Source organism: Spodoptera frugiperda, chromosome 1 (assembly GCF_023101765.2).
Source record: "Spodoptera frugiperda isolate SF20-4 chromosome 1, AGI-APGP_CSIRO_Sfru_2.0, whole genome shotgun sequence".
Lineage (NCBI taxonomy): Eukaryota > Metazoa > Arthropoda > Insecta > Lepidoptera > Noctuidae > Spodoptera > Spodoptera frugiperda.
This window is the reverse complement of record NC_064212.1, coordinates 8,491,071-8,511,086: the sequence shown is the minus strand read 5'-3', so window position 1 is coordinate 8,511,086 and position 20,016 is coordinate 8,491,071. Positions and strand designations below refer to the sequence as shown.

Below are 20,016 nucleotides of genomic sequence, written 5' to 3'. Positions count from 1 at the left end.
CAAAACTATAGTCTATGGTCAAAAAAACCAAACATCGTATTAAATTAATTTAAGCATAGCATCCATGAGATCCAACTATAATATTGTGTTGTTACTTTCACTTTGGGATTACAGTTAGGCATGTCATTAATTTATAAGTTGCTTTTACCCAACACTAGTTGGCGCTCTTCTCACATCCGGATGTCTAGTCTCAGCTTTAGAATATACCTGGGTCCGGGTTATATTAAGCTTGAAAGCTAAATCATAATTATGTTATATTTGTTAAAATATGTTAAATTAAAATAACCTAAAACATAAAAATATCTTTATTAGTTTTATTTCAAAAAAAGGAAGTATGAGTTGATTACAGAAACAACTTCCATAAACGGGAAAGGCAGCTGTCATAGTAGATAGAAAGATTGTAAAGAGTTCAATTTTCAACCCTATGTTCATACAAAGACAGCATAATTTTCAAATAACTAGCTTAATCTTCTATACGTAGCACCTTTGTCTATAAGCATGCTTTTGTCTTTGGGTTCTCTATTTCATAGACTATAGACGAGACAAAACTACTAGCATTGCCTGTAGTTGCTTAACCAATATACTGTACTTGTAAAATACGGATAAAAAGCTTATAATTACTAATGTTACAATCGAAAATTCTTGGATTACAACCATCACATTGTTACGGTAATTCCGTGTGCCAAAAATTATAAGCAACGGACGCGCTTCGGCTGCAGGGGACCGGTTGATTCTTTACATAAAATTTCAATGTGTTCTGGAAATGGTTTGCAAAGAGGACGTGGTATCATGGTTTAAAGAATTGGAAAGCTATAAACGCATAGACGCGATGTGTACGTTATTAAATATGTGTTTGCCATTTGAACTACGTTTCATTGGCACATACCTAGAGGAGCTGGGTAAGCGGGACTTTCAGGAGTTGCGTGGTGCTGAACTGAGAGCCAACAACCCCACAGACCTGGCTGCGGACATTGGAGGCGCCAACACAGACCCCAGGACGCGGCGGAAAATGGCCTTGTATGTGTCGTTGCTGCGTTCGTGTAATTTCGCGTGTGCTACCACATTGTACAATGCCATGGTCAGTTTGGAGCAGAGTGGTTTGTTGAAAGGCTTGTACGGTGATCTCCTCGAAGAAATTTTACTTCTGTACACAATGGCGTTACATCATCCGGCGTTTACATTTGATCAAAAGTCGCATTTTGGTGAAATACTAGAGAAATTAAAAATGGAAGACCAGAGGATACAATTTCCAGAGCCACAAGATCATATAAACGTAGTACCAGTGAGTGCATGCCATACACAATCTAATATCACAGGCAACATGACAATCCCACCACCTAACTTGTCTAGCTTGGGGCCACCGCCTGGTATTGTGTTTGTCAAAACACCTGGGGTGCAGGTCAGTGTTGTCATACCTTACATTACCATTGTATTGCTCTCTCCCTTTGTATACATGGGTCGCTCATCATTATTGCAACCTCATTGATCATTTATAAGTTACATGTTTTATTTAGTTTTGATTTATGTAAATATATAAATAAGAAATATTTTTATAGTCAAGGTTGTTGATTGAATAAGAATAAGTATGAAATTATGTTCAACTTTGGTATTTAAATGAAAGCTCATGGCTAAAGGTAGTCTAGTTAGTGGGTACAATGAAAATAAATTGTATCATACCCTGAATTTTGATCTAAAAGATACTTATAGCTAATAATTAAAAGATTTAAACTAGATATCAACTGATAAAACTTGTTTTTCATGTTATACTATTTATTAACTTATAGATTTTTCCTATATTGTTTCTATTCAGGTATATTACATGAAATCTAGTAATTGGCACTTGAATGACATTGGCATGTTGTTACATGTGTTTATTTTCATTGTTATCTTAAATTATTCCTTTTAAAGATTTGTAATAAGTTAGACAAATTTCTATTACAACACATTATCATCTACATCTGCAGGAAAAAACACAAAACAATCATCTTGACAGAGTTATCATTATCAGCATAGGCATTATTTAACTTCTCTGCAATGTAAAAGCAATCTTCTTCAGTCGACAATCATCTAATTATAAATTCATTTCCATTAAAACATTGCACTGTAAATAGATTATGATCATTTTACTTGGTGTCATGGCATTTGTGAGTAAAATTGTAACTGGTTCATGCATCCATTACATTATCACCCAACATTAATGTCAACACAACTTTTTAGGTTATGTTTTCATATCAACATGTTGCATGATGAAACAGATTGTTTACCTGTATTGTGATAATGAAAATAATAAAATGGATATACATGATGTTATTAAGATTATAAGTCAAGTTTATACAAAGTATGTAATGTTCCAGCCGCCTAGTACAGACACAGTGCCTGAACTCAGCTCTCCGCCAGTTCTGACAGGAGCTGGGGGAGTAGTGCAAATGTTGGGTGAAGTCCCTCACCCACCTCCTGGTCTACCAATGCCTCAGTATAATATGGGAGACTACATAGGACACAATGCATGGCCTGCAAATATCATAGTACCTATAAATCAACCACTTGAGGTAAGTAAACATTATTTTTTTAAGAAAAAAGTTTTTTTTCTATTATTCTTGGCCTTTATTAACGAAGCACACTCATTTTCAGGGCCTCATTAAATATTTGCACAAATATGTCAATGTCAATTTAGATAATAGAACAACAAACATGTTTTAATACAGTAAAATTTGTAAATGCTCTTGTTTAATTACACCTGTTTACATGAAACTGTTAAAATGATTGTGATTTGGTAACAATTTACTAATATTGGCCCTATGTTTTCCAGCAGCTTTATACTAAACAGTATATTTATACTACCTGATTACCAGCAAATGTTTGATGCAGTGGACCATCAAATTGTCACCATAATTGCTGACTTTTTGGCTGTAATCTATTAATGTAGTAATGATTATAGGATCAGCGACTATATCAAAAACTAACTATTAAACCCGCAATACCTGGTTATTCTTTTGATCCATAATTCTATGTACCAGAGCTAAGTATTCCGATTGATAGGAGGTAAGGGTTACAACCAAAATAACATCAAATATCTTTCAAATGAATGTTTTGGTCTATTGTTAATGTAAATGATAATAATTCACGAATTATTATTAAAAAAAGAAAATAAAAATACAAATAATCTGGAGCAGGTATATTTTTTTGCTCAAACAGTCTTTTGAACACTTCATGACAAGTGGTTAACAGTTGTTATTTCAAGTGTATGGTTAAGCTCTGCTAAATTGGGCAATAATAACCACTTTACCACTATTGTTGCATTGTAAAGTGATGTATTATTGCATAAATTAGGTGTGACGTTTATTTGCTTGTATGCGGCATGTTGTCACGTTCACGAGGATGAAAAAGTTTATAGTCTGCTGTGTTTGTCTTGTATTTGGTTTTGTTTTTCTTGTAATTAAAGTATGTTATACCAGTTGAATTATTTGCAGGTAATAAATTACACCGCTGCTAGTGGTGCGCCGACGTCGCCCCTAGTGTCGTCGCCGGGCGACAGTCGCGCCGCGTCGCCGCGCTCGCGCCGCCGACTGTCGCGGGACCGCTCGCCGCCTCCCCCGCCAGTCGGGCCGCCCGACCAGCCTCCACTGCCGCACCAACTTGCCGCCAACTTCGAAAACATGTCTGTCGCCGAGGTGGGTCACTCTCCGCAGCATCGCGGTCCATTCACCGTGTTTGCTGCAGGACTTCTTCGACACAGACAGCCTTCTGCATTAACGCGGTTTTCAAATGAGGCGAGTCTAGCCGCACAGTGATTTTTTTCATCAAGATTTAATTCAACTTTGGTGTTGTTCTCTACTAATAATATGGCTATATACGTAATATATTTACAGATATAAAAACTACTAACAGCATTGGGATTTTTCATTTTAGTGTCGTTTAATAATATTTAATAGCAAAAAGATGTTTATAATAACCGAGAGGATATTAAGAAAGAAATCTGTAAACATTTAAAATTGTTAATAATTTTTATTTTATTCCCAGATCCGTCATAATATTGGTGACGAACGATTAAGAGAACTGAACATGGTGGTACATCAGCAGCAATATAGATCATTGGAGAAGCTAAACGGCGTGCGACGACTGACTGGTCCGTACTGCGCGGCGACGCGCTCGTCGTCCGACAGCGGGTCGAGCGCCGCGTCGTCACCGCCCGACACGCCGGCGCCACCGCAGCGCCGCGCCACGCCGTCCGCGCCGCCACCCGTGCCGTTCCTACAGTACCCGCGGCCCTTCGGGTACCCGACGCCGCCGCCCACATATCGCCAGCCACCGCCGCCGTTCGCTAACGGGGAGCCGCCACCGTACCCGGCGGCGGCGCCGTACGCCGGCTTCGTGTCGGTGCTGTACGCGCCGCCGAAGCTGTCGTGCTGGAACTGCGGCGCGGCGGGGCACGCGGGCCACGAGTGCAAGGAGCCGAGCATGGAGGAGATGACGCGCGCGGGCGGCTACCAGCTGGACTTTGGCGGCGCGCCGCCCGAGCCGAGCGACAAGTAGGGGCGCCGCCGAGCCGAAGGGAACTCTTCGCGACGTCCTTGTGTGATCTGTCCAGATTAGTACCAAAGTGTGAGGTCAAAAATTGTAAATATCGACCCGGTCGGCCCGTACGGCTGCTATCGGTACCCGGCGTGATATGAACCCTTGGAACGTGAAACCCGAAGGATTTCTTTTGACGTAGTATGAGATATTAGGTAGATCTATGATGTTAATATTACGAGCGCTTATCGGACTAATTTATTAGGGTGATGAACTTTTATCTGTAATGTTTAAGAGTAATTGCACTTTCGATGTATTTAGAATTTGATGACATTCCAATTATTTAATTTCCTTACAGAACATCTGGTAAAATTATCATTAGCATAAACAGATGTTTTGTATACTGGTGACCTGACCTGGTGTTCTGGTGACTGAAAATTTCATAATTTCGTTGCACATAGACATTACACTAGTAACAGATATTTCACATAAAACATGTTATAATTGTTTAGTATAAAAATCATGTTTTTGAAGCAAGTAGTTACAGTGTAGAATATACAGTGAAACCTCGTTAAGTGAGACAGCCAAGGGACCTTCAAATTGGTATCACTTATAGAGGTATTCCACTAACCCAGTGTCTCAGATAACCAGGTATAAATGAATATTTGTCTCATTTACAGAGGGTTCCATTAATGGAGGTGAACATGGGTTATTTCACATAAAGAGGTGTGATTCTTAAATAAAACAATGTGTTATGTGCACATTATAAATGAATGGGAATAAGTAAATCAACAAACAAAATGATGTTGTCTCAGTTACTGAGGTTTATGCATTAAAATTCACTTGCTGTCTCAGTTATAGAGGTAACTAAGGTGATAAATCGAAAGAACGAATCCCAGATATAGAGGGTTGTTTGTCCCACTAATAGAGGTAATTCAGTGCCAATGGGTAGGGACCTCAGTATGAGTTCCATTTGTGGAGGTTTCTCACTTATCCAGGTCCCACTTAACCAAGTTTCACTGTATTATAAAAAGGTTAAAGCTAGACAGCCTCTACTAGCTTGCTGCATCTATTTGGTTGAGTGCAACATACTTGCCTAAGGGCTTATACATGTAATATTTTAAAACTCATAAAATGTAAATTGAGTGATTTAAAATGCAGAGGTTAAAATGTTATTTTTCTGTGTGGATTTGTATTTTGTTATTATTTAAAAAATACGCAATTTATGCAAATGTAATTATAGGAAAATTGCTGGATGACGATTTCCTAAACTTGACTGGAAAAAAGTAACTATGAACATTTCTGCATACATTTAGCCTCGCCTTATCTGTTGTAGTTGACTTTTTTCCTGAATTCTAGTCGTTTTAATGCGGTAACGAGGAGAGACACTAATTGCGACGCAAAATAGTTTCCTAAAATAAAATACGGCGAATTGACAAATCCTACAGATCAACTGTCAGCAATCGTTAAACAATCCGAAATTGAAAGTGCAATTATTTATAAACAAACACTAAGCAAACAGTTCTTGTATAGAATTTTCAGGGAATTCCAATTATAACAGCAGCACCTGTAATAATAGTTTTATTTAATTGGCAGCTTCAAAGAATTTAAAATTAAGGTTTTCTATGGTAAAGTAAAAAAGTTGATAAAAATAATTGGTACAAACACATAATTTGATCAATTTTATTATCTTACAAATAGTTAACATGTCATTAAAAATGAGTGCCATAAATTGGTGTATAATATAATTTTCATGTTTAGTCAGTACGGAGTTTTAAAATTAATTTAAGTGGTAGCGTGATACAGTGAATTAAGTCCCATCAATACTTATTTATAGTTTTTCTAAACCAGTTTCACGCGAGTCTATACGATGAGAGTATAGCTCTAGATAGGTATGAAATCATCACAAATGAATTTCAAAACGAAATAGTTCTTGCCACATGATTAAAAAGGTTGTTTTTGGAATTGTTATAAAACATAAATATGTATTTTAAGTGAAAGTTTTACTACATAAAACTGTTTATGTTATACAATAATGCACATGACAAGTTAGTACATCTACATTAGTACAAATTGAAATTGGTATGAGTTGAAAATTTTGAATTAAGTCGATTAGTTAAGAGATTTCATTAGGCGACATGGTTTATAAGATAGTGTATTAACATAATGATAGAAATATTCTAGTGTTTGTTTTAATTGTTAATAATATAATCAAAAGCAAGTGTGAATAATATTTAGGATAAACCAAATCTATCTTCAATTTTAACATAATAGTGCTGCCGACTGCATGTCATACAAGTTGATGTGTTATGGAGTTCCCTAAAATTCTTAGCTCTGCCTTGACTATTTCTTCTACAACTTTTTATGTAACACATGTTATTGTCCAAATCATCAGAATTTGTAAATATGATGTTAACTTCTAAAATATTTAATATACAGTTGAAAGTCGAATTGTGAAGATTTATATACTAAAGTACTGAATTTGTTTCCTTTGTCCGAAGACTGATCTCTAATACTAGCTAATTATTCGACTTCTAAAAGCTAATAGTAACGATGTTGACTGCAAGTCGAGCATCTGCCACTTTATGATCGGGACTGTTTGTCTATGGTAGAGGAGCTGAGTACTGCGACTGGCCACATATTCATGTGAATGTACCTAGTAGTGTACCATTTTATACATATGAGTTGAACAAGGGATTATTTTGATCAAGCTCACGAAAATGCAATGCTCTTAATTAATGTTTATAATAATAGTCATTGTAAATAGTTACAAATATGTAAGAGAGATGGCACGTCGCATCCGATGTGTTCATATTTTGTAAATAATTCAGTTTATATAAATTAGTTAATATTTAGAGATTGACTATATTTGTAAATTACGTTGTAATAATTTGAGTGTCCCTATAGAGTATATTCGATTGTTTCTCTATGATCACTGTCACAAATCACAATTTGCATTTGAAAGTCCCAGTTTTGAAAAAAGTTCAAATTAGAAGGGTTGTATAATTGTTTTTGCATAATTATAAAAGTAATGTTTTTTTAATCGAGTCAGATGAGTGACGCATGGGTGGGTGCTGGGAGGTGTGGCTGTGGCCTGATACATGCAGCTTGCTGACGATTGTTGATGTTGTTCATCACTTGGACGATGTATTCTCTTGTATGTATACACTGACTATGTTTGTAGAGCTTTGTGCCTTCAACGCACCGACAATTTAATGATAGAAGAGAATATATTTGTGTGTTGTAAGTGACTATTTATAGTGTAACTGTTAACAGAACCGTAAGGGACTATTATTTTGTAAGAAACATGATATGTCACTCCTTATGAAGGTTGTAAGTCCACATAACGTAACTTTTGTGTTATTTATATCTTAACAATTTTATTATGATATTTAAAACAAGTTGAAGTATAGATTAAACATAGAAAGAGTAACTTAATATTTGTAACTTTGTAAGTACGCCTGTAGCCTAGCCCCGATGTGGTACTGTTGATGCAATAAGATGGAAGCATTACTACTGCATATCATGTTATAAGGTTCAATTGAGTGTGATATTCAAGTGGATGGTCTTACTGTTTGTGTCTGCTCAATTGTTTTCAACAAAGTACATTTTCAGTGAAATCGGTAAATGTGTAAACTAAAAGTTTGTTTTCTACATAGGCAACAATATTATTATAATGGTCGATATGTCTATGCAGCTTTACTTTGTCTAGTGGAGTATGAAAATATTTTTTTACTTTGTACAGAATGTTATAAATGTGATACATAATTTTTGACATAATTAGAAATTGTGATTTAGTAAGGTGTGTAGTTTATAAAAAAATATAAAAAAAACTCGCTTTACTAAATAAATGATACTATTCTACAGCTATGTAACGTTGTTTTCCCACGTTTTTATATTTGGGTACTTATATATTCTAAGCTGTTGTACCTATTGCTAGTAAAATTAAATTTCAGGAAATTGAATGTTTCGGCCCGGTATTGTCAGACCTCTGTATCCCACCAATGCTGTGAATCATTTGCTTCCTGAGAAATAAACAACCAAAATCTACAATTCCGTGTTTTCATTGCTTATACTGTACCTGTTAATAATATTACCTTTTAACTTATAACGCACAGCGTATGTCAGTCCCATCGTACCCTAATATAAAGTAAACACACAAGAGATCAATGTATCAGGTTCATAAAAATGAACAACACCTTCGTTATCTTATTCAATTTCAAAGCTTTGAACAACTTAGCTCTATCAGGTTCATACAGAACACATTATCAAATGATGAATATCTTCAAAAACATACTGCATGGTTGGTGCGGAGGCTGAGCAACAGGCCGCCGTGCACGTGCAACAAATTGTTGTTTCGGGTCTGGGTGTCATGTATATGTGAATTTGACAAAATTATTGTCAACGCACATGAGGAAATTCTATTGTGGGACGACGTATTTTTTTAAAAGAAATAAAAAATCTGCTATTTTAATACAAAGAAACAAAATAGAATTCTCCATAAGCCACAGTGGTAAGAGTGATAGTGCTCATTTCATAAGTGAGAGTGCTCATTTAAAGCTAGATGTGTGCGGAGAAAAAGCTAAAAGCTCACAATCAATCAGAAATTCAGACACAATAAAATATATGAATTGTTATGTTTGTAAATGGATCCATTTCCAACCAAGATTACTCCCATAGCATTCATCAGTCTGCAAAATTTGACTGATTTATGCTGAAAATGTTGTTATTTCTTATTTTCTGTGGGGTGGATCAAGGCTAGTCTAGGTTACAAGGTCTACAAATGTTTACAAATTGATATTTTCCAAAGTAAAAACGGTGGTGTAGCAAACATTTAAAAACGGGTTATACGGTATAAAGTCGCATTAGCAAGGTGCATTGTTCTAAAGAAGCCTCGCGATCGCGACTCTTCGTGAAGCCCATAAGGGAAAGGCCTACAATACCCACCCCGTTATTTTTTGGCCCTGGAAAAAATACTTTATGTATCGTTGTCCAGTTGGGGACGGTATACCCACTGCCTGGAAAAAGTCCAGGAGTACTTACACTTGCATCGCCATGACTGAGGGGGTCTGGGAACAAGACCCACACAGCTCTAACTCACTATAGCGAAACATTAATTCGATCAGACTTCAAAATCTGTGGAAGTACCTACCTACATTTAATGCATAAAATCGAGTAATTAGCCGAGTAATCAATTCAACTAATGAACTCATTGTAAATTACATACATAATTGCCAAATGTTTAAGAGGAACAACAAAACGATCGATTAGCACACGCCGGATCTAATCTGCATCCATCTCATTAATAGCAATTAATTAGTTATGACGTCACACGCAAGTATACAGCTACACGATGCCCTATCAATCATAGTCAGTATCCCGGTTACCTACTGCGTATAATTACATGTATATTATTTGGAAGTAGAGTCGAGTCTAGTACAAAGATTATTATTAAAGTTTAAGAAAATGTGGACTAGACATTTCTTAATTAAGTCAGGAGAGACCTTCTATTAAAGCCTAGATCACTCCGAACATATTTTACTAACACCCACTTTTAATATTTTCGAAGTCATCTTAGGACTTTTCTAGAGGAGATAGACGGCATAGGACTGATCCTAGCTAGTTTGAAAATCTTGTACCTACCTATGTGTTAAAATTTAAATATGTATAAAAAATAACGATATTCTCAAAACCCCCTTTTATTCATCTCCCGTCTATTAATTGTTTATTACTAGTAAATAGATAGGAAAGGTGGGAGTGACCTTAGCAAAACTGGGTCTTGAAAATATGTAGTCTAATTTGATGGGATCCTACTAATATCATAAACGCGAAAGCACAGAATAATAAGTACAAGGTGAAATTTTGTTGGTTTGTTTGTGACTCCTTCATGTCAAAACGGCTGAAGGGATCGAGATGAAATTTGGAACAGGGGTAGAATATGGTATGAAATAACACATAGGCCACTTTTAACCCACGAGACGTCGGGACCGCGGGTGAGCCGTTGGCAGGAGCTAGTACAATATAGAGTTAATATAATTTGTAATTTAGTCTTTAGCTTCTACAACTAGAACCTAAGTAAATTCTAGCTTGTTTTTAAACAATTACCCTTGAAGCTACAAGCCTAAATAAATATTGAATACACAAATATACAACTACATCGCGTCTTCGTCGTAATTAAACAATAAGATGTAAAAAGGATACATTTGTGTTATATTTTTAAGTGACTTTTATGTATGAGTTAAATGTAATACCTTACCTAAGTACCTAAATAAGGCATATAAACTGAGAACAGAAATTGAATACAGTTAATATCTAATAACCCATAAAAATATATAGAAATGACTAAATAAAGAAGTAAATAAAAAACGGTTCTTTCTTCATTAACAAATATTCACTAGTGGCGCCGCTGTTGAATTTTTTCCTTTTTCTTGGTTTCGGAAAACACGAACTTGCTTCTCGGTTGCCAAAGTATTCTGGCCACTGTTGTAGTCCAAGCGTGGGGCGATAGGTGGCGCTGTAAGTTTCAAAAGTAATATTAAACAAAAGTATTATTTTGAACCAAGGTATAGTAGTTTTAAAAAGGTTAAGCAAACATTCAATTTTTTTAACGCTCACATTGAGTTACATATATGAAAGTAGGTTCGTTTTCTAATCTAAATCCTATTTACTTAGGCACTTGTCCAAATAGTGTGGGAAGGTTTGGTTTTTAAATACCCATTCTGTGTATTTAGCTAGTCAATTACAAGTTAGTTTAATTAGGTAAATAAGTATGTGAAAAATGATTTATTAATTAAGTAAAAGTTTTTTAGTTCATAACCATAAAGTCATAAGTAAATCAAAAAATTACTGACGATTTAAAAATCTAATATTCTTTTAGCGTTATACCCACACATAATTTGACACTCGGATCTGATTTTGCCGTTTCGGTAATCACATGATTTCCGAATTTTCAATTACTGCCTTCGAACTATTAGCAAAACGAAATTAAGACTCCTTAAAGTCACAAGTTACTTTCAAAATGAGAAACGTGACTTCAGAGGCAAGTAGGGAAAATTCAGTTTTGTCAAAAACGCATTAGGAATGCAGGACGTGCGTAGACCCGGTACTACGAGGAGCTACACCGGTGCTACGACGTAGCCGTTTTGCTACGGACCTGTTAAAAATGATTATGCATTTTGTTGATTCTAATTTTTGATGTACAAGTTATAATATTTACTGGAATAAGGAACATAACTGTTAAGCATTAGTCAGTTAAATTACATTGAGAAGTTCTACGAGAAAGATGCCCTTTACTTTTTTCCGAGTTACTTAGTACGTTTTATTCAATTTGAATGTTCTTTATCTTTTTTAGTTTTGCGTAAAAAATGGTTTTAATAGAAATTATGATGTGTCGGGTTTTAGTAGTCCATGTTTATAGAATAAAATATTACACTATTGTAATAATTAAGACTTCGAAGTAAATACTTATTTTTAAGTTCTATATGTAGTTACGTTAATGGCTGCGTAACGTTGAGTATATCCTATCTAACAAAAAATGCTATATCATTTTGTAAATTAATTAGTTACATTTTGTTTGGAAAGTATAAATCAACAAGACAGGTTTTATCTGTGTAGGACTTTGCGATTGGTGGAGTTGGTGCGGAGGCGGTCGCAATCAGCTACCGCGCCACGTGTAGCGGAGTCGATTCCCGCACGGAGCAACTCTTTGTGTCATCCACAAATTGTTGTTTCGGTTCTAGATGTCATGTGTATGGTTGTAAACGACACATGAGAAAATACTAATGTGAGACCCTTAAAAAAATATACATGCGGATTTGTTTAGCGTACAATTTTTGTTCGCTTTTATATAATCGAGATTAACCTCTCAGAGTTTGATAATAAAGAGAGTAGCATCCGGATAGGTAGCGTTGAATGTGCCATTGAAAAATATTACAGATTGTAAAATAGTACTTAGTGAAAAGTGTTAGTAACCCTGGAATTACACTCGGGTGAAAGTAGCTTGGTACTTTGTTTGCCGTAACGGGCGCTTTATACAGTAAAAGTGCGAGCATTTTCTACAAAATGGTATAATAGCTTTTCTCACTTAAATATTTAAAAAAAGCGAGAGATTTCCGTACCGATTACAAGTCTTGGTACACGGAACGCCTTTTACTTACCTGACGACATTCTTACTTGCGTAAAAAGTTGCATTTTTACCTCACTTTACTACTCCCGTTGCAAACGTTGCTGTTTTAATTACATGTTCTGTTGCTAGCTTTACAAATTAAAATTGTTGTGACATTTATTTTGTTACAACTTGGTTGGGAGTTAATTGTAGTTAGGGAGACATAAAATTACTTCTTGCTGTTTAAATATACCTAATCCCAAATGGGCTGACTCAACTGGAGTGATACTACGGCCAAATCTTGCCAATCCCTAGTTCCCTAGCAACTCTTAAATTCCTAACCCCTAAAAGGCCGGCAACGCACTTGTAACCCCTCTGGTGTTTTAGGTGTCCATGAGCGGCGGCGATTGCTTACCATCAGGTGATCCGTATGCTCGTTTACCATAAAAAATAAAATCAGTGCATTAATATTTTACCCAGTTTTAATAAAATATAGGCATATAAAGTAGAGTCATAAAATCATGTATGAAACTTTTCGTAAAGTAAATTAGGCTTTAAGTATTCAAACTAAGGCACAAACATCGTTTTAGTACTTATCTTACATTTTAAGTCGCAAGATTTAGCAAACCTAAGTACTAAACCATTTACCACTACAGATAAACAAATACCGGAGCGAATCGCGCAATACTTCGAGGAATACTTGTAACACTGAATTATAGCGTAACACAATGAACAGACAAACTTTATGTTTAAATCAAAAGTTCTGTGTTCAGTTATAGGGCACGTGCCATAAGATGTAAGAAAGAAATAATATATAGGTACTTTCCCACTTACTTTGGCCATGTTTATCTACCCAATATACTTTTTATTTCCACGTTACTTGATGTAGGCTTACGTGAAATTGGATAATACTATCACCCTTATCCAACAAATGTTTCGTTACTTTCGTCAGATCTTTTTTTGCTTTTGACTGTTATGTTGGTAGAATCATCTCGAGCGTGAATGAGTGAGTCAGAATTCAATTCTTGTTTGGGTTAAGAGTGAATTAGGTATTTTATTACGATATTCTAGGTAAAGTGATTGATGTGGTGTATGACTGTGTGATACTGTTTAGTCATTCGATGTTAAACTAGTGTTATGTTATCATGCTTTGGTTTGGTTTAAACTGGCTGGGTAGCACTAGCCTGCAGAGCAAAGGAACCACTGCTTCTAATTATTTCTTCAACAACCCGTGAGAGTCTACTGCCACTACTGGACTATATGGGCTTTCTTTAAATACAATGATTCATTCTTCACGCTTCAACAGACATTTTGGATATCGCGGCGACGCTGACAAAATTATTCCACTCTGCTGACAGCATACAATAAAATAGTATTCTGAGTATTTAATATTACAAGGTTTCTATGATGCATGCATGATATAATTCTATGCATAATTATAATAACACTTTAGAAGTGTAAAATGACGATAATTTAAAATAGTAAAAAAATATACTTAGTAAGGGGTGTTACTAGATAGAATCCGGACCCAAAATATTAATAAAAGAATTTTCGTCTGTTTGTCTGTCCATCAGTATGTTAAACTATCACGCAAAGACTACCACTACTAGTTCGATTACGATGATAATTGGTATAATTTGTACTTTAATGTCCTAATAAAAAATAAATTGTATTGTGCGGCTCGATCCCTAGTCAGGATTACTGTATCAAACGCGAATAATATGTTTGTCGAATGTTATGGTACGTAGCGCCGGGGATCTTACTTAAATCATATATGCAAATGTTTGTGAGTTTGTGTGTATGTTGGTTACTCAATCACGACAAATTGGTTGAAGGGATCGGGATGAAGTTTGGAACCGGGGTAAATTATGGCCCGGAATAATACTAGGACACTTTTTACTCCACGGACCGCAGACGAAGCCGCTGACAGAAGCTAGTAATTCATAAAATACATAAATATCAACGCATACGAAATCAATAAAAAGTAGGCTATAGGCAGTGCCAAACACATAAATCAGAAACGGTTGTAAATTTTGCATCAATAACGTCTTTTATCTCCATTGTTAAATCGCCATTTTTATTCTATTTAGCGGAGCATTTTCCGAACAACGACAAATAGCACGTCGTCGATTCGAGAGCCCAAAAATTCGTCTCCCGACCCTCGTTAGACGGCGGCAGCTCATGGTCACTACGTGCTACAGTCGTGCCGGAAATCTATTCAATTTGATCTTTGTTACTTTTATGAACAGTATGCTTGACATACATTTTGTTTTAGATACACAAATTACCTACTTGTTTGTCTAGTATTTTTACAAGACCTATAAATACCTACTGATGTTTTTATAAAACAATACCTACATGTCCTACACCAATCTGGATTGACCATCAACAGAATATAATTCTTAGTGCCATCAATAGAATATAATTAAATACCTATATAAAAAATATTTTAAGCATAAAGGATCTCAATATTTTGCCCGTCTGCCCATTAAACAACAGTAACCTGAAATAATTAAAATAAAATTTCAGTAAGTACTTAAACAAATATTTAATTTGCATCAATTTAAACCTTTACCATACAACCATAAAGTTCAAATTGAAGTAAGTACCAATCACAAAGCAAACGACCGCGAAATGAAGGGAGAAAATTATGAAAAATAATTATGATTTAATGCGGCTATTATTTGTCTATCGATTCTTGATAATAGGGAGCTGACGTCGCTGTTTAAGAACTTCGTCTGTAATAATGGTAATATATAAGGTTTTCTAAAAGTACCTGCCACGGCCTTAATGGGAGGTAGTGCTATGTTTGAAGATTATAGTAGTAAATATAAACTATTGATTATGAGTAATTTATTTTCATACATAAAATCTACGTATGAAAGAGATATCTCTTTTACTGTCGCTTCGTCAATGAAAACAATTACTATCAATTTTATTGACGCATCGTGCATATTTGTGAACCACTTTAAGCAGAATTGAGTCAATATTTATTTAACTTCTTTTTGTTCTCAAATTGAATTAATCGGTAAGACTTTTCTTCACTATTGTAATCTTCAAAACACAACACTACCTCCCATTAAAGCCGTGGCAGATCCTTTTAGAACACCTTGTATTTTTTTCTCAACAAAATTAAAGCACTTTACCTACGTGCATTAAGCTACCAAAATTAATGAAAGGTTAATTACTGAAAGGTCACGTAAATCTGTCCTAATTATGGATTAGCTGTGCTATTTAGATATTTATAAGCTTCTTGAGAGCTTTCCATATACCTAAATCATTTAGATTTAAGTAATGATTATTGTAGCTATATAACTCGTATGCGATATAACCTAGAAAACCTTTATATTTTAATTAACATTAATAAGATCTAGGTTTTAGCAGCGGTTTTGGCGGCATAAATTAACCGTAAAAGGCCTATGCAAAGTCTAGAAAAGATTGGCTGTGTAGATAAGAAACAAATAAGAAAACCAACTTACTATCTTATTTATTACACTGGGTATTATATTGTAAACAAAAACTTGATACTTCTTGTTATGTATTATGAATCGACCGATAGTTTTCACCCAATTAATGAAAAGTGACAGTTTATTTCCTTTGAGGTAACTAGAGGAAATGAAGAGGAGACCGGAGGAGGTAACCGTAGGTACTAGCCGTAATAGTATCTGGGGTAATCCCCGAGACGCCTATTACGATTCCCAAAGGCTGCCCATCCATGGCCCATCCCCATCCCCTTAACTTAATAGTTTACAGGTTAGTAAGCTCTCCTTTCTGATATTAGGTAACTGTATGCTGTGGTCATCACTATTCCAACCCTTTAGCAAGAAAGTAGTTTTCATGAGACATTTTTCGTCTTTCGTTATAGGTACATAGGTGTTGGTATTGACGATAGCAGCTGCACCTACATCTTTCTGTTCTTTAATAACATTTTCGAACTTAATTGTATTTTGATTATAAGGTTGAATATCCTCTGAAAAAGTTCACAGGTTGGTGTAGGATGACCTGGTATATGTTTTATTTTAACAATGTTGTGACTCTAGCAGATCTTAATTTTTTTTCTACATCTTTCTATTCTTTAACTAGATTTTCAACTTAATTGTAGTTATATTATAAGGTTGAAAATCCTTTGAAAAAGTTGACAGGTTGGGTAGTATGACCTGCTGGCATATGTATTTACAATGTTGCTTGGTCGTCGGCATAATGATATTGTGCAAGAGCTCCGAGATATTTTGGTATTCCAGTCCAGTTTATAACATTGTCATAAAATTTATATATTTTCGTGTAAGCTACAAAGATGTTTGTTAATGTGAATTAATATTTTACTGACCGAAGAATGTTTAAAACATGCAGCATATTTTGTAGGTTTTATTACGAGTGACTTAAGATTCGAGCTTATGGCTCTGTGATTAACGAAAATGTCGAAAATGTTAACTATTCACTGTTTTAGCAGAGAAACTAGCGATGTAATACGATGCAGAATTGTACATAATTATGTAAATATCTCAGATAAATATACAAATGGGATTTTATACCAAACTTCCTCTTAATTTAAAACGTTTCTCTTGTATCGTGGGTGCGTTTATAAACATACAATTTCACATGCACATGAATGACACATAGACCTGAAACAACAATTTGTGAAGCACATTAAGAGTTGTTCCGTGCGGGAATCGAAACTGCCACACGTAGCCCAGCCGCCGCACCCACAGTGCAGTCCAAACTTTTTTTTATTTATGGAACACGAAACGAACTTAAACGAGCAGACGTATCACCTGATGGTAAGCAATCGCCTCCGCCCATGGACACTTGAAACACCAGAGGCGTTACAAGTGCGTTCCTGGTCTTTTGGGGGTTAGGTTAAATTAAAGGTTGTTGGGGAATCGGAGATTGGGAAGATTGGGAAGGGGGAACGAAACACAACGCAAGCGTTGTTTCACGTCGGTTTTCGGTGAGGCCTGGGTATCACTCCGGTCGAGCCGGCCCATTCGTGCCGAAGTATGGCTCTCCCACACTCCCACACAAACTGTATGTTAATTACCACTTATGTATTCGGTTTTAATTTAATTAGGTACCTAGACATTGCCTAGAGCCAGTAGAAACATAACCTACATTTACATATTTTTCATTACAAGTCTAACATGTTACGAGTTTTAGTATTAGCATTGACCCAGAATATATTTACTTATTAAAAGCGACTTATTCCAGAATTATTGTAAGTAGGAACAATAATTTACTTCACCGTGAGCAAAGATATTCCGTAAGCACGTTGAAACTTACGCCATTATAAACTTTCAAATCCATTTGTATGAGGGCCTCGCACCGGGTAAAATAAGTATTCTTAAAACACATATTTTATTTGTAAGTACACATCTATGTTGTACTTACATTAGATAAAGATGGGGAACAAATTGCGAGCGGCGGGCGCCACACGCGGCCTCCTTCACAATAAATTAAAAATTTAATTAAACTACCGAGTGGTCGCAACTGCTTGATAAACGCTTTTTACTTACTTGGCGACCGTTCATTATACAATGGAAGCGTCATTTACAAGTGTGTTTATCATTTTTAGTACATAACGGCCGTGTTTAATAAATTATAGGCGCATTATTTGAGAGCCGACTGCCTTATTAATCTCCTGCTTATTGTAGCGACTGCCGCCGAGTTCTTTTATCAGCCAAAACTAGGGGCTTTTAATTTGGACTTTTTTATTAAGTGGAGATGGCTTGCCTACAAGATTGTTGGAATAAATGTTCAGGGAAAAATAGACACGAGAGAATAACGTTATTTCAGTATTATTAGCTCTCTGTTCAGGTATTCTGTAGGCAATCTGTTTGTTACGACGTGTTATCTGTGGTTATGTGATGTTTATCATCGCCTCTGACCTATATTCTAGTCTAATATACACAACAAATGTATCTGCACAAACTGGTGATATTAATAATAGGACGAAAATCGATATCTAATTCATGAGCTGGTTGATTGAAATTGTTCTCATAATTCTGTTAGCATTAATCTATTAGGTTCAACGTGTATTGGTGTTTCTGCGTTGTATTCCGCGTCTATTACAAACACGAACTTTATTTATTGTTTCCCCAAATTATTAACAACATGCCTACATGTTTTAAATGAAGTTTTAACTAGTTTTTGTCGGACGCTTGTTTCGTTGGCTAAAAATAGGTCGTCGCTGGATCCCGTGGGCGTTGTAAGCTGACCCTCTATATCTTCGGACAGCAACATTATGTGGTGGCTCCCACCACTGTCCTGAAGGTAAGTCACTACATACATCTTACTTATCTAATTGCAAGACTAAAATAGAATCTTAATTTATCTAAATGGTCATGATTATTTCTTTTTGTAATTGGTTTTCTTTGATAATTATTTATTGAGATTAAGATACAAGATAAATAACGTAGATATTTGTGCAAGAGCAGTATTCTGGCCCAGACTTAATAATAGATGAAATAGGTTTTATTTTCAAGAAAAAGCTTTAGTCAATTTTCATAAATAGTTCATTTTGAACTTAATTGCACATTAGCCGAATTGGAATAGCCGAACATTAACCTCTTCGTGAAAATAAACTTAAGATTAGCTGGCGAAATTTAAGTTTTGAACAAACGAATAGTTTTGGAATTTATTTTCACCAACACGTCTCGCTCTAACTTCAAACTAGATAATAATTAAGTAGATAATTTTATAATAACTATAGTGAGACATACTAAATTAACTAAAAATAACTGCAAAAAATCCAATAAGCTACTAGATGAGTTTCGCTGTGACTCGAAACTAGTCGAGTCGAGCTTTCCTCAGTATATTTACGGTAGTAAACCGTTATTTTAGTTAATTTAGATTATAGATAGTTTGAAGTTAGATACATAATTAAAAGCATACCTTATTTCTTCCCTGCATTTTCTAATGTTTTGCAGATATTTCTATTAAATAAAAGTGTTAATAATACATGGTAGACAATACATCTATACATATTATGTAGGTATTCTGTATTATTTCACCTACAGGTACTCGTATCTAAGCCATATAAGTATATTGCAAATATTTAAGGTTCCTGTACCTAAGTAGACCTTGTTTTATCCGACATTATAAGGGTTTCCACCAAATAAGCCCTAAGTATAAGTTTTTCCTTAGAAAATCTCTGATATTTATTTTTATTTGCTCTTTTATAGGTATTATTTGTTTTAGTTATGTAGGTACTGATCTCGTTAATATCTACCTTACATTATTTGTTGTTAAGCTAAAAATAAATCAGTGTTACTTACTTATTATAGTCTTGAGAAGATGGAACTTTTGCCTCTTTACCCAAATACAACAGTTGCTTACGTGGTCGCGTTTTATGAAAAGCATATAAAATATTCAGTTTTGGGAGTCTATCATAAAAAAGTAGCAAT

The 20,016-nt window shown here is 35.2% G+C and overlaps 1 protein-coding gene across 3 annotated transcripts; it reads left to right on the top strand.

Annotated features, from left to right (window-relative positions):
• The first annotated feature begins 521 nt into the window (after positions 1-521).
• LOC118273194 (uncharacterized) lies at positions 522-8,565 on the top strand. 3 transcript variants are annotated; one of them, XM_035590030.2, is made up of 4 exons: positions 522-1,282; positions 2,355-2,549; positions 3,471-3,770; positions 4,021-8,565. In XM_035590030.2, the coding sequence occupies exons 1-4, from the start codon at positions 764-766 to the stop codon at positions 4,531-4,533; spliced, it is 1,527 nt and encodes a 508-aa protein (XP_035445923.1). In that variant the 5' UTR covers positions 522-763; the 3' UTR covers positions 4,534-8,565. The 3 variants fall into 3 exon arrangements, with proteins under 3 accessions (XP_035445923.1, XP_035445921.1, XP_035445922.1); XM_035590028.2 differs by having other exon boundaries at positions 523-1,399; XM_035590029.2 differs by having other exon boundaries at positions 524-1,399; positions 3,471-3,671.
• Positions 8,566-20,016: the final 11,451 nt, after the last annotated feature.